Source organism: Octodon degus, unplaced genomic scaffold, assembly GCF_000260255.1.
Source record: "Octodon degus isolate 3935 unplaced genomic scaffold, OctDeg1.0 scaffold00230, whole genome shotgun sequence".
Classification (NCBI taxonomy): Eukaryota; Metazoa; Chordata; class Mammalia; order Rodentia; family Octodontidae; genus Octodon; species Octodon degus.
Genome location: NW_004524806.1, coordinates 2,908,129 through 2,920,776, shown reverse-complemented (window position 1 = coordinate 2,920,776; position 12,648 = coordinate 2,908,129). Strand labels below are relative to the sequence as shown.

Sequence of the window (12,648 nt, the reverse complement as noted above, 5' to 3'; positions counted from 1 at the left end):
CTTGTTTTAAGGCCCAGGTCAACTGCTCCCCCTGTATGAAGCCTTCTATGATTCTTCCAATCCAAAGCAAATTCTGCCCTTTCTAAGTTCCCAGACACTTGCTGCCTCTCCTCAGGACATTTCTCTTTTGTATTCTTGTGATGGGTGTCCATTTCTTATCTTTGGGAGGGCATGGAGGTTGGCAATTCATGTCTGGGTTCCAGGACAGTGCCTGCAGCCTAGCATGCCATAGGAGGAAAAAGGGGCCTGAGTCACATGATCAGGTGCTACTATATGAAAGTTGGATTAAAATGGCAGGGGCTCCAGCAGAGTGGAAAGGCTGCAGAGCTCCAGCTAAAAGAGGAAATGGCTTCATGGGCATGAACAGTGGTTGGGGCGTGACTGGATAGTCAGGTGGTGTAAGCCAGACAGGAATCTGCTGGGCTGCTGCTGTCAGACCATAATATCCATCCCACAAGTCAGACTTGTCACCACCCAGGATACCACAGCTTGGCAAGAGCTGGGAAGCGAAGGAGCTGACACCAGGCAGGCCTGCTTTCCTTGAGCCACCGCTTTCACTGTGGCTTCCTCCTTGTCAGGCAACAAAGCGAGGCTGCACAGGGCAGGCTAGGAAGTGGTTACAAGAAGCCAGCCTTGGATATTTATTTATTTACTTATTTATTTAGTGTGTGGCCAGCTCAGCCCACCAGGGGGCGGGCGGGCCAGCATGTGGTGCTGGGGGATTGAACCGAGGTCTCTGTGCTTTGCTTGAGCTTAGCTTGTTCTAAGTAGGTGCTTTAGACCACTGAGCCATCTCACCAGCCCCATTTTTTTTTTAAATATTTATTTATTTACTTATTTATTTAAGAAGCCAGCCTTGGGCCAGGCATTGTGTGAAGTAAATTTTGTCCCTTTGGTTCCTTTAGCTTCCTGCTGACTTGATGTCTAGATTATCTCCCCCAAGTGGTGAACAAAGTCACCTGCTGATGAAATCTCCAGCCAGAGTGGAGAATCTGGCGTTCAAACCCAAGCCTTCCAAGGGACAGAGAAGAAGCCCATGTGTGAGGTCTTAGGAGAGACTCCCCAAGAGCAGGAAAGTTGAAAGCACAGACAGGACTCTGCGTGGGGAGACCAGGGTCTGGCCTCCTTTCTCCTTTGCCTGCCGTCGAGTTCTTCCCTCTACCTGCCCCCCAGAGGAGACTGGCAGCAGTGCTCATAAAAGGATGGCAGGACAGATGGAGGGCTGGGGCCCCAGGAGTGAAGCGCCAATAGCGCAGAAACGTGGGGATGCTAGGGTTGGGGGGACGTGGCCCTCACAGGGCATCAGGTGTTGAGAAGAGGCAAGGAGCTGTGGGGACCTGCCACTACAGGATCTGCTCTTAGCAGAGGTCGGTAGCTACGTCTCCTCGCAGTCCTACCGGGGAGGTGGGCCCAGGAAACTCAGGTGTCTCGCCTTAGGGCACCCTGAAAGGCACCTTTGGGGGCCAGCCCAAAGCCTCTTGCTCTTGTGATCGCCGGTGGCCGTAGTCCCGTGGGTGCTCTGGCTTGTCTTGGGCCACCCCCTAGGGCGAGGCGTCGCCGCCCCGCCCCGCTCCGCCCTGCCCCGCCCCGGGATCCTTTAAGAGGTGGGACTTGGCCGAGCGCCCGGCCGCCGGGGCTGGAGGCTGGGACTTCGCTCCGCAGCATCGGAAAAGCAAACCCGAGCTCCATCAGCCGCCGCACCGCCGCTCCGGGAGACGGAGCCCCAGCTACAATGAGCGGCAGGGTCGGCGACCTGAGTCCCAAACAGAAGGAGGCACTGGTCAAGGTGAGTCCTCCGCCCGCCCCGGGCTGCGGCCGTCACCCTCCCGTGGAAGCAGCTGCTGGGGGGCCAGAGATGTTCCCCGCAGGCGGGCGGAGAGGGAACCGCCGCCGCCGCCACCGCCACGGTTTGGCTGCTGTTTCTCCCTCCCACTGCCCGCCCAGGGGACCTCGGAAAGTTTGGCTAACCGGCCTCAGCCCCAAGAAGCCCTGGCGGTGCCACCTGGGAAGAAGTGGTTGCTCGGAAGCAGCCGAGGGCACAAAGGCAACATTCATCTCCGGGCTGGCAGGGACTGGCAGCCAGGCAGGGACAGGGGCAGGGACCCAGGTTTCCTCCCATTTCCTTTTGCGCGGGCAGCGGTTGATGGAGAGGGCCCTGGATAGCTCCCTAGGATACCGGGACAGTCTCTGCTGGGCAGCAGGTCTCTGTGCGACCTTGGGCAAAGCCCTGTCCCCCTTCCTTTTTGCTCTTTGGGAAAGCACAGAGGAAGGCTGGGACAGCTGCTGTGGAAGGGAGCATCTCTGTGCGTGAGCCTAAGATCCCTCATCCGACTCACGTTAGTTGGAGCAGGGACTGTTTAACTCTCTCTTGCAACTCAGACCTCTGCCTGTCTGGGACTTAGACAGATGCTTTTCAGAAAGCTAGGAGGTGAGCGGCAACAGTTAAAGCTGGACCCCTGCCCCACCAGTTAGCTCACCTACTTGCCCTTGGGGAGTAGGGGGAGGTTGGCTGTTCTTTGGGTCAGCGATTTATATGGTCTAGCCTAGAGGTTGGGAGACTCCACAGCTGGGCCATTTTCCATTCTTGGGAAAGGGGGACAGATGTCTCCTGCCCTGGTGGCAGTGTGTGTGTGGCACTGGCCCCATGAAGCCTTTCCCACCCTAACCCTCATCCTAGGAAGGCTGGAGAGGAGGCTTCAGATTTTCCCGCTGACGTGTGGGGGCAGTTGGGGCAGAAGAGGGATTAAGTAGTAGTTAAACTGGAAGTCAGGGACTGGGTAGGGTCTGTGGTGAGGAGTGGCTTCATGCCTGTGGTCTGGGTGAGCAGTTTCTCTGGTGCATTCCTAGCTGCTTTGGGGAGTAGGAGGGCCTGAGTGCCCAGCTGACCTAGGCTAGGGTCAGAGGTGGCTGGCCCTAATTGGTCCCTTCAGGGTTCTCCTGTAGGTCAGTGGCCAGGGAAAGGTGAGTGGCTGCAGTAGGAGGGTCAAAGAGGGCACCTGCCCCCCCCCCCCACCGCTCACCTACAGGGCAGTGAGAGACAGGAGGAAGGTGTGGCTGTCCCTTGGGGTCGCTCTTTGCTCCCTGAACTTTCACCTTTCATGATTTCCTTCTGGAACTGTTCCCCTCACCTGGTTTGCCTGCCCCTCCCTCTGTTGCTTTTGAAGCCCTTCAAGCCCAGTTCAAATGCCACAATACCATTTTTTAAAAGTAGAGTCCTGAAAACACTCTCAGCCTTCACTTCCAGCACACTTCTACTGAGTCAATACCAAGAGGGCAGAAGGCCACAGTGGAAAGAGCTTGCGCTCAACTCAGACAGAGCTGGATTTGTACCCCAGCCCTGCTCACTCCTGGCTGCTTGAACTTGGACAAGTTACTTAGCCTCTCTGAACTTTCATTCCTTCATCTGTAGAATGGGGATGGTGCAGCCTGTAAGGGCTCTGAGTGAGGAGTGAGTGATACGGAGGTATCCATGGTCAGTGCTGCATGTGTGGGGTACGCTTGGTATACCGACAGCCTTTACAGAGGCATGTACCAGAGGGCCTGCTATTGCAGTTAGCTGGGAACACATGCACCTGCCTCCAGAGTGGTGTGCAGAGGGCTTGAAGGGAGGCAGGGGCAGTGTCGTGTTCCTTTCTTCTCTCCTGCTACCAGGCACCTCTTACTGAGACAGAGGGCCCCACGCACCTGCAGCATGCAACTGTGTAAAAGAGGGAGTCAGCAAAGGCCCTCATGGAGAATCCTGGGCAGAGGGTGGTCACAGTGGGATTGACCACTCATATACTTGCCTCTTCCTGCAGTTTCGGGAGAATGTGCAGGATGTGTTGCCTACTCTACCGAATCCAGATGACTATTTTCTCCTGCGCTGGCTCCGAGGTGAGGAAAGAGGGGCTGTGGGAGGCTCGGGTAGAGGCTGGTTGTGGATATCAGAATGGTACCCTCTAGAATCTGAGGATTTGGGGTGATCAGCCTTTAGGGTCAATAAGACACTTGACAATTGTAAAACTCAATCTTTCTATTGGACAGGTAGGGACATGGAGGCTCAGAGTCACTTCAAGTTACTTTCTGCAGGCAGAGAGAGTAGAACCCTGGTACACTGCCTGCCAGCCATGCCCTTTCCATCTGCTCCATTAACCGGCTTGGCTGGTGGCCTGGGGGAAATGGACTAAGGAAAAGCGACCATGTGGGAAATCAGAGGAGGCAGTGCTGAGGTTAGAGGCAGAGTCCAGGCTTCTCGGGGGAGGCCAGCCCACCTTGTGCCCTGTTGGGTGACAGGCCTTTCCTGCTGCCAGGAGCCCGGGAATTGAAGGAGAGCAGTGTGCACTGAGAGCACAGGGGGCTCAGACTCTGTTCACACGCTGCCAGGTCGCAGGGCCCAGGTTCCAGCCCAAGCTCTGCCCTGGCCTGCTCGTGGGCGAAGGTCACATCCTCCCTAAGCAACTCCTCTACAAAACAAGATGATAACTGACGCCCTGCCTGTTGCAAGCCACGACAGGACTGTGCCCTGCGTGTGGTGATGGCATGTATGCTGCTACTGGCATCGTCAGGATCAAACTCATCCCCAGCTCCTGAAGCCGTTTGCATGTGTTCTCTTTTCTTTTTTCCCATAAATTGTCACACAGTGCCCAGGGATTCTTCTAACATACCTTTTTAAAGAAAATTTTAGATGGTGGTGATGGTTCTGGTGATTGAACCCAGAGTTTCAAGTGTGTGAGGCAGGTGCTCCACCACTAAGCTAAATTCCCATCCCTTTTTAATTCATCTTGAGACAGGGTCTCACTAAGTTACTCAGGTTGCCCTTGAACTTGAGATTCTTCTGCCTCGGCCTCCTGAATGGCTGGAATTATAGATGTGTGTCACTGCACCCAGCATTTTTTTTTTAAATTTATAGAAATTTTATTACCAGAAATAGAAATAATGAAATTCCACTGTTGGATTAGTCGAGCTCAAGTTGTGATATAAAATCATATCCCAAAATATTAAAACATAATTTATTTGTGGATACACAAATCTATGAGTCCTAGGAATCCTGGAGTGAAAAGGAGTTTCTCTTTCCAGAAAGTTGACAAGAGTGCCACTCTGAGGGCCTACTACAGATACTTGAGGGCAGGTGGATCCAGAAGAGCCAAGTGGGGCCTCCTGTACCTCTGCTATTTCCCCAAAAAGTTGTGATCCTCACCCGGACTCCTCCCACTCCAACTCCACCCAGAGAGGGTGGAGGGGCAGCATGGGTGTGGCAGTGGATTCAGATCTGGGCGGAGGGAATTTGGGCCCAGCATTTGTCTAAGGCTGGAGCTGGAAGCAGGTGGGTGGAGAGAGTAGGAAGACAGTGGCCTTCTTAAAGGGCCAGTGAGATGCTGATCAAACCTACGCTGCTGGGAGGAGATGTGTGGTTTCAGAGAACCGTTGAACAGCCATGTAGCTCTCTTTTATCTAGGAAGAGCCAGGGGAGGAGTCCTGGTGGCTATTTTCCCTACACCTAAACCTCCCTCCCTCCTAAGTCCCAGGATAACTTCCTCTTTGCAGAATTTATAAGGTTTGATATGTGCATAGCAAGCACACATATCATAGGACTGTCAAAGAGCATGAACATCCTTATTTGCCAGATGAGAAAGAGGAGGCTCAGAGAAGGGAAGACCCTCACTTGAAGGCACACAGGGCTCCAGGTCCCTAGCCAGCACCCTCTCCAGAAAGCTATAGCTGCCCATGAAGCCAAGTTCTGCTTCTTAAAACAGAGGAAGCATCTCCTTTGTATTTTATTTGTGCCTCGCATTTCCTGGGCAGGAGCTCAGGCCTGGTCAGACCCTATTATGAATTTCAATCAGGGTTTTTGTTGCTTTGAAAAAACCCAAAAAAAACCCAGCTTTTCTCTTTTTCCCTTTGAATCTAAACACATATGCAAGCTGCAGAATATCTTTCCTGAACTCAGGTATAAGCTTCAGGCTCAGCTTTCTGCTGGCCCCCAGATATCAAAAGCAGGTACATGGGTCCTCCCTGCCTTTCCATGCTGGGGGCTGAGTTCTGGGTATAGCAAGATAAAGAAGAGGAAGAAACCCTGGGAGAAAGGCAGAGTAAGTCTGAGTCTCAGCACTAAGGTGTGGGCCAAAATGGATGTAGGGTGGCTGCTACGTCTTGGCTGCTACAAGAGAAGGCAGGGCTCTCTTGTAGGGCCTTGAGCCAGGCTTTGAGTTGTCTCCAAGCAGGAAGCCCAGAGAGGCCTGATTTAGCAGTAACTCAGAGGGCTGGGTGCGGTGCTGCCAGGAGAGGTGGCAACACAGGGAGATCCCTGGCATAAGCCCCTGGAGTCGGACCCTCACAGATAAGGGTTGACCAGAGAGCTCCTCCCAAATAAAGGGCTCACAGTTTACCACTACTCTACCCTGGTTCTCTAGGAAGAGAAGTGGAGGGGTGTCCTTTCTATGGCAGATTCCCATTTTCATGGTCCAACTCCTCTATAGGAGAGAATTATTATTATTATTATTATTATTATTATTATTATTATTTTGAGGTAGAGTCTCCCTATGTAGCTCAGGCTGACCTTAAACTCACTATGTAGCCCCAGCTGGCCTCAAATTTATAGCAATCCTTATGCCTCAGCCTCCTGAGTGCTAGCATTACATGTGTGTACCACCACACCCAGCTGAGAGGATCTTTTGCATCTTGCTTCTCAGGCTTATTAGAGGGTTTGGCCAGAGATGTTCAGCATTTTGTCCAAGGTCAAATAGAAAAGTAGAAGAGCTGATACGCAAACCCACACTATATTCTCCTAAATGCTTTGCCAGGCTGCCATGGTGGCCCAGGAAGAGTGGTAGTCAGGAGGAATGTTCCAAGACCGTTTCTCAAGGGTGGCTGCTGAATTCTACCAGCGTGTGCCCAGAATCCTTTATGGGCATGACACTGATCAGCCTTGCTGGTGCAGCCCTGGGGCCTAAGAGACAGGACAGGATTTCACAACGGTAAAGTCAGGAAATGCGCTCAGCTTCTCCTGGGGAGTGGTGATGAAGGGACCAGGGATGGTCCAGGGAGCAGCCTTTCTGGCCCAGGTTCTAGGGCTGTCAGCAGATCTAGGTGATTATCAAGTCCATGGACCATGTGCAGATAGGAGGCACAGTTCAAAGGTCAAGTGGCCAAATTAATTATAATGCAATCTCAAAACCTCTTCAGTGGAGGACCTGAAGTTTACTGTATGTGGATGAAATCTGATAGGGATGGATCAAAGGTCCCACCTCTCCGTGTATGGAATGCAGGCTTAGTGGCAGCACAGGTGCAAAGGATTTGAGGGTTTCAGTTGACTCTCAACTCCACCTGGGCTAAGGGTGTTCCCATTGCCAAGAGCATTCCTTGGCTTTATTGGAAAAGGAAAACAGCACCTGGGAATGTGCTTGGCTCTGGATAGCTTGCTCCAAGAGAGGCCGTGGCAACCTGAAAGATATCCAAAGGGAAGCTATTTGGATGAAGCTGAGCAAGAGGACTGGTTAAAAGTTCCAAGGATTGGAGCCGGGGAGATGGCTCAGTGGAATAAGTGCTTCCCTGGCAAGCACAAGGATCTTGCCAGTCAAGCGCTTATCCTACTGAGCCATCTTCCCAGCCCCTAGCAGCCTGTTTTCTGAGTGTCTTTAAAGTGAAGCTCAGGTCAGTAAGAGAAGTATAGATGGCAGCTGTCATTATCTGGGAACTAGTGGCCCTGAGAGACCGTGAGGTCACTGTGTTCAAATTTGAGCAGACTAACTTGGGGTTCGTGTTCAGCTTTCCAGGAATGCTTTGTGTTCCTTTGAGGTATGTGTTGGTCCTTTAAGGACTTGACAAGATTTACGGAAGGCTTATCCACTCTTTCCTCACTGGGATGTGCTGCCAGCTCCACCCCAGATTACAGGGCAGCTGTGTTCATCTTTGAACTGTGGATCCGTTTCTCAGGGTTGGATATCAGACTTTGGAAGAGGTAAAGTTTTCTGTGCGGGGGAAGGCCGAATGATAGGGGGGTCCAGGGTTCAGTTTCTCTGTGAAGTGATCTCTACCTGATTGGATCAAATGGGTAAAGCTCCCCTGAGTCTGAGGTTGCATTGGTGCCCCTGGAAATTCCCTGCAGTTGACCTCCTCTCTCAAAAAGTCCAGGGCCTTGGTAGATCTATTCTAGACACCCTTGGTGGGCAGCTTTATGTTAGCTACCCAGGTAGCCAACATGGAATGATCTGACAGTCAGCGGGGGAGATGCCAGTGAGCGCATGGCCTCAGCAAGGGACAAGACTGATTCCTCCATCCTTGCATGCCAGGTCTAACCCTTACCACCCTTCTAACCCTTACCACATTTTCTTGTTACAGCAAGAAGTTTTGACCTGCAGAAGTCCGAGGCCATGCTACGGAAGGTGAGGTCTGTCTGGCTTCTAGCCTCAGTTTCTCCCCATGAGAAGCACACCTTAGTCGGATTCTTTTGCCTACCCCCACCCACCCTGGTGGCAGCCGTTGGCTTGTGTGACATATCTCGAGTATTAGCTGACCACTATTGCCTTATCCCTGTGGGACAAAGTGCATTCCCTTCCTGAGAAACACAAAGCTCTCATAGTTCTGGGCCGGCCAAGAATGATAATCTGTTGTGCTGAGACTTCTAAAGCAGGCAGGACCTTCTTTTCTACTCTTGCCTACTATCTTCTAGTGACCAATTGTCGCCTAGTGGTGGGCTCATGCTGTCATTTATTGCTAAATGCTTATTATGGATTCCTACCCAGTCTTCCCTATCTCCTGCTTTTAAAAATCTCTTTCTGATGGAGGGTGGTGGCACACACTTATAATTCCTGCACTCCAGAGGCTGAGGCAGGAGGACTTCCATGAATTTGAGGCCAGCCTGGGCTATATAGTGAGTTCAAGACCAGCCTGAACTACAAAGCAAGGCCCTTTCTCTGATAAATAAATAAATAAATAAATAAATAAATAAATAAAGTAAAATAAATCTCTCTGTGTTTGCAGCATGTGGAGTTCCGAAAGCAAAAGGACATTGATAATATCATTAGCTGGCAGCCTCCAGAGGTAAGGACAAATGATCCTGCCCATTCTTATGCTGGTACGATTAGATCTGTGGCCAGTGTCCTGGGCCTACTGGATGACCCTCAGAGAACAAGTCTGACAATGCCATGGGAGCTCTGATGGCTACCAGCATGGGTATCTGTTGGCACCCAGGATGGGATGTGGAGGGAGAGACTGATGAACCCAGAGTAATGTTCTGCAATCCAGGGAAGGTGCAGACAGGCCAGGCCTGCCCACCAGGTGCTTCCTCTCCATTGTGCCCAGGTGATCCAACAGTACTTATCAGGGGGAATGTGTGGCTATGACCTGGAGGGCTGCCCGGTCTGGTACGATATCATTGGGCCGCTGGATGCCAAGGGTCTGCTGTTCTCAGCCACCAAGCAGGACCTGCTCAGGACTAAGATGAGGGACTGCGAGCTGCTTCTGCAGGAGTGCTCCCGTCAGACCACAAAGGTGGGTAGATGGCTATGGGTTGGGATGAGCTGATTGTGGTGGAAATATTCAAGCAGAAGCAGAGATGTCACAAAGGGATAGAAGCATAGATTTTATAGACCTATGAAATCGCAGTTTTAGAGTCTGACCTTATGTTGTCCATTTTAATTTTTGTGGTACTGGGGAATGAAACAGGGCCTTAAGCACAATAAAAAAGTGCTTTACCACTGAGCTATGTCCCCTGACTGCCAAATTTTTATTCTGTTAAGCCAAGACTTAGAATGTCCATCTATTAGTGCCATAATTAATACCCCAAACTGTAAGAGTGACATAATTTCAGAATAAAATGCAGTCCTTAAAAATTGAATAATGCACTCAAGAAGCTGAGGCAGGAGGATCATTGTGAGTTTAAGACCAGCCTGGGCTACAAAGTGTGCTTAAGGCCAACCTGAACTGCATAGCAAGACCCTGTGTCAAAAAACTTTTTTGCGGAACTGGGGATTGAACTCAGGCCCTTGCGCTTGTCAGGGAAGCGCTTATTCCACTGAGCCATCTCCCCGGCCCCTCAAAAAACTAAAACAAAACAAAAAATCAAATAGCTTCATAAAGAAACTATATTATTGGGCTGACCAGATAGCTCAATGGATTAAAGCACCTGCTTAGGCAGACCCAGGGACTGGGGTTCGATCCCTGGCCTGCTGTGTGCACTGAGATGTTGATTGACACTGGGCATGGTGGCATGTGCCTATGATCCCAGTGCTTGGGAGGCTGAAAACAGGAGAATCACTATGAGTCTGATCTGTATAGTGAGACCCTGTAGACACTGTACTAAATACATAAAAACTCAAAGCTATATTATTATTATTTAATTAATTAATTTATTTATTTGCAGTACGGGGGGATAGAACTTAGGATCTTTCACTTGCCAGGCAGATGCTTATGTCACTGAGCTATCTGCTCAGCCCCTTTATTGTTTTCTATATTATATTTTTTTCATCATTTATTTGGGACCATTGAAACCCTATTATGGACCAGTGCATCCTTGGGCAAGTATTGGTGCAGATAGCTCACATTCTGTGATTCTCTAACTTTGTATTCAAGAGAGATTAGGACAGTGGATTCCCTTTGAGAATAAGAAATATTTGGGACCTGCCCCTGGCCTTCTTGCCTTTCTCCCAGCAGAGGTAAAGATTCAGAGAAATAGGCCAGGCAAGGTGGTAATCCCTGAGTAATTGTAATTGAGCACACCTGTAACCCCTAGAGTCAGGAGGCTGAGGCAGGAGGACTGTCATGAGACCAAGGCCAGTTTGGACTACATAATGAGTCCTTGTCTCAGAAACAAACAAACAAATCAATATAATAAAGTTTGGGGACTTTTCAACAGTGCCATCCTTGAATGACTATAGAAAGGCTCCTGTGTGCAGAAGCTAAGAAGCCAGGGACACAGGGGACAGAGCATCTAAGCCTGAGCAAGAAGTAGTTCAGGCCCAGTGCTGGCCACAGAGCACAAAGTGATTCAGAGGCAGAGGAAGGCCACTCTGCACGACAGAGGGGACCCCAGATGTACTCTAGATCTGCCCAGTCATTTAGAGAATAAGAACAAGGAAATTTGGGAAGGGGAGTCACCATTCTAGCTGGGGGTGATCGTTACTTGGGAAACCCTGGGCCTGGACTGTAGGATGAGTAATCAATACTGGCTCTGAAATAGGCTGGGCTTCGGTAGTGGGACACTAATGTGACTTCCGGCTGTCTGTTCCCTACAGTTGGGGAAGAAAATAGAGACCATCACAATGATTTATGACTGTGAAGGTCTTGGCCTGAAGCATCTCTGGAAGCCTGCAATAGAAGCCTACGGAGAGGTGAGGAGCAGGGGCACAGGGCCTCTTGACCAGGATGCCCTGTGGGATGGGACGATGGGGACAGATTCTAGCCTGGAAGAAGTGAGGCCTCTCTCCTTGGCACAGAGGCCTCAGCCTGCTGGATCACAGTGATTTTTGTTTCCACAGTTTCTCTGCATGTTTGAGGAAAATTATCCTGAAACAATGAAGCGTCTTTTTGTTGTTAAAGGTAAGTAGGGAATTTTTGTTGTTGTGTTTTTGTTTTTGGCAGAACCAGGGATTGAACAAAGGCCCCTGTGTTTGCCACAGAAGCGCTTAGTCTATTGAGCCATTTCCCCTGCCCCAGTTTGGGAACTTTCTGTAATGAGGCCGAATGGGAAAGAGGGAACCAAAAATAAGACTTGGGCCAGATGTGGAGAGTAAAATAAGTGATCCAAGGAAGGGTTAAGAACACATTGGGAAGACTGACACTGACTCTGCAGGCACGGCTTTTAGTGTTTATTGCCTCTTTTGAGTCACCTAGCCAGAGACATAGGAAGGGATCCTGACCCACCATACAGATGGGCAAGCCGGACCTCAAACAGGTATTGTGGCCAGGCCTGGTGGCACACACTGATAACTGCAGAACTCTGAGAGGCTGAGGCAGGTGGATTGCATGTTTTGATCCCACCCTGGACAATTTAGCAACTTAGTGAGATCCTGTCTCAAAAAATGGGCTGAGGGTATAGCTCAGTGAGAAGGCCCTGGGTTTAAATCCTCAGTGCTGAAAAATCTGCCCTCCCGCCAACCAAAAACAAACCAAATAAATAAATAACCAGATACCATGATGAACCTCACCTTGAACTGCCAATGTGTGCTCCACAGGCCCAAGGGATATGTGACTCAGCATAGGATGGGGGCACTGCCGAGAGGTGGGCTGTGGCCATCACTGTTAGGGGCTGGCTGTGTGCTTCTGGCTCACATGGCCTGGTCTCTATTCCAGCCCCTAAGCTGTTTCCTGTGGCCTATAACCTCATCAAACCCTTCCTGAGTGAGGACACTCGTAAGAAGATCATGGTTCTGGGAGGTGAGTGGTTTAGAGTCCTCAACTAGTTTGGGCTTTAGAGGTGTGGTCATGACTGCCAGGACAGAGGCTCCCTCTGCTGGTTTGATAGCAAGGGGACCCAGGAACAAGGGGCAAAGCTGAGGCCTTCCTTTCCATCTTCTTAAAAACTCTCAGAGACTAGAAGCAAACACTAGACTTGCCATTATAGGTTCTAAGTTCAATACCCAATTCTGCCAAAATAAAAATGAAGTTTGCAGTATTATGGGAGAGAGACAACTGAGAAAGAGAGAGAGAGAGAGAGAGAGAGAGAGAGAGAGA

At 50.5% G+C, this 12,648-nt stretch overlaps 1 protein-coding gene across 1 annotated transcript in view; it reads left to right on the top strand.

The window, feature by feature from the left end:
- Positions 1 to 1,618: 1,618 nt before the first annotated feature.
- The window catches only part of Sec14l2 (SEC14 like lipid binding 2), a 23,001-nt gene continuing 11,971 nt past the window's right edge, over positions 1,619 to 12,648 (top strand). The window contains exons 1-8 of the mRNA XM_004645532.3: positions 1,619 to 1,786; positions 3,798 to 3,873; positions 8,317 to 8,360; positions 8,959 to 9,018; positions 9,280 to 9,468; positions 11,211 to 11,306; positions 11,454 to 11,514; positions 12,268 to 12,351. Coding sequence (XP_004645589.1) covers positions 1,733 to 1,786; positions 3,798 to 3,873; positions 8,317 to 8,360; positions 8,959 to 9,018; positions 9,280 to 9,468; positions 11,211 to 11,306; positions 11,454 to 11,514; positions 12,268 to 12,351 — 664 coding nt within the window. The 5' untranslated portion in view covers positions 1,619 to 1,732. The remainder of the gene's footprint in view (positions 1,787 to 3,797; positions 3,874 to 8,316; positions 8,361 to 8,958; positions 9,019 to 9,279; positions 9,469 to 11,210; positions 11,307 to 11,453; positions 11,515 to 12,267; positions 12,352 to 12,648) is intronic.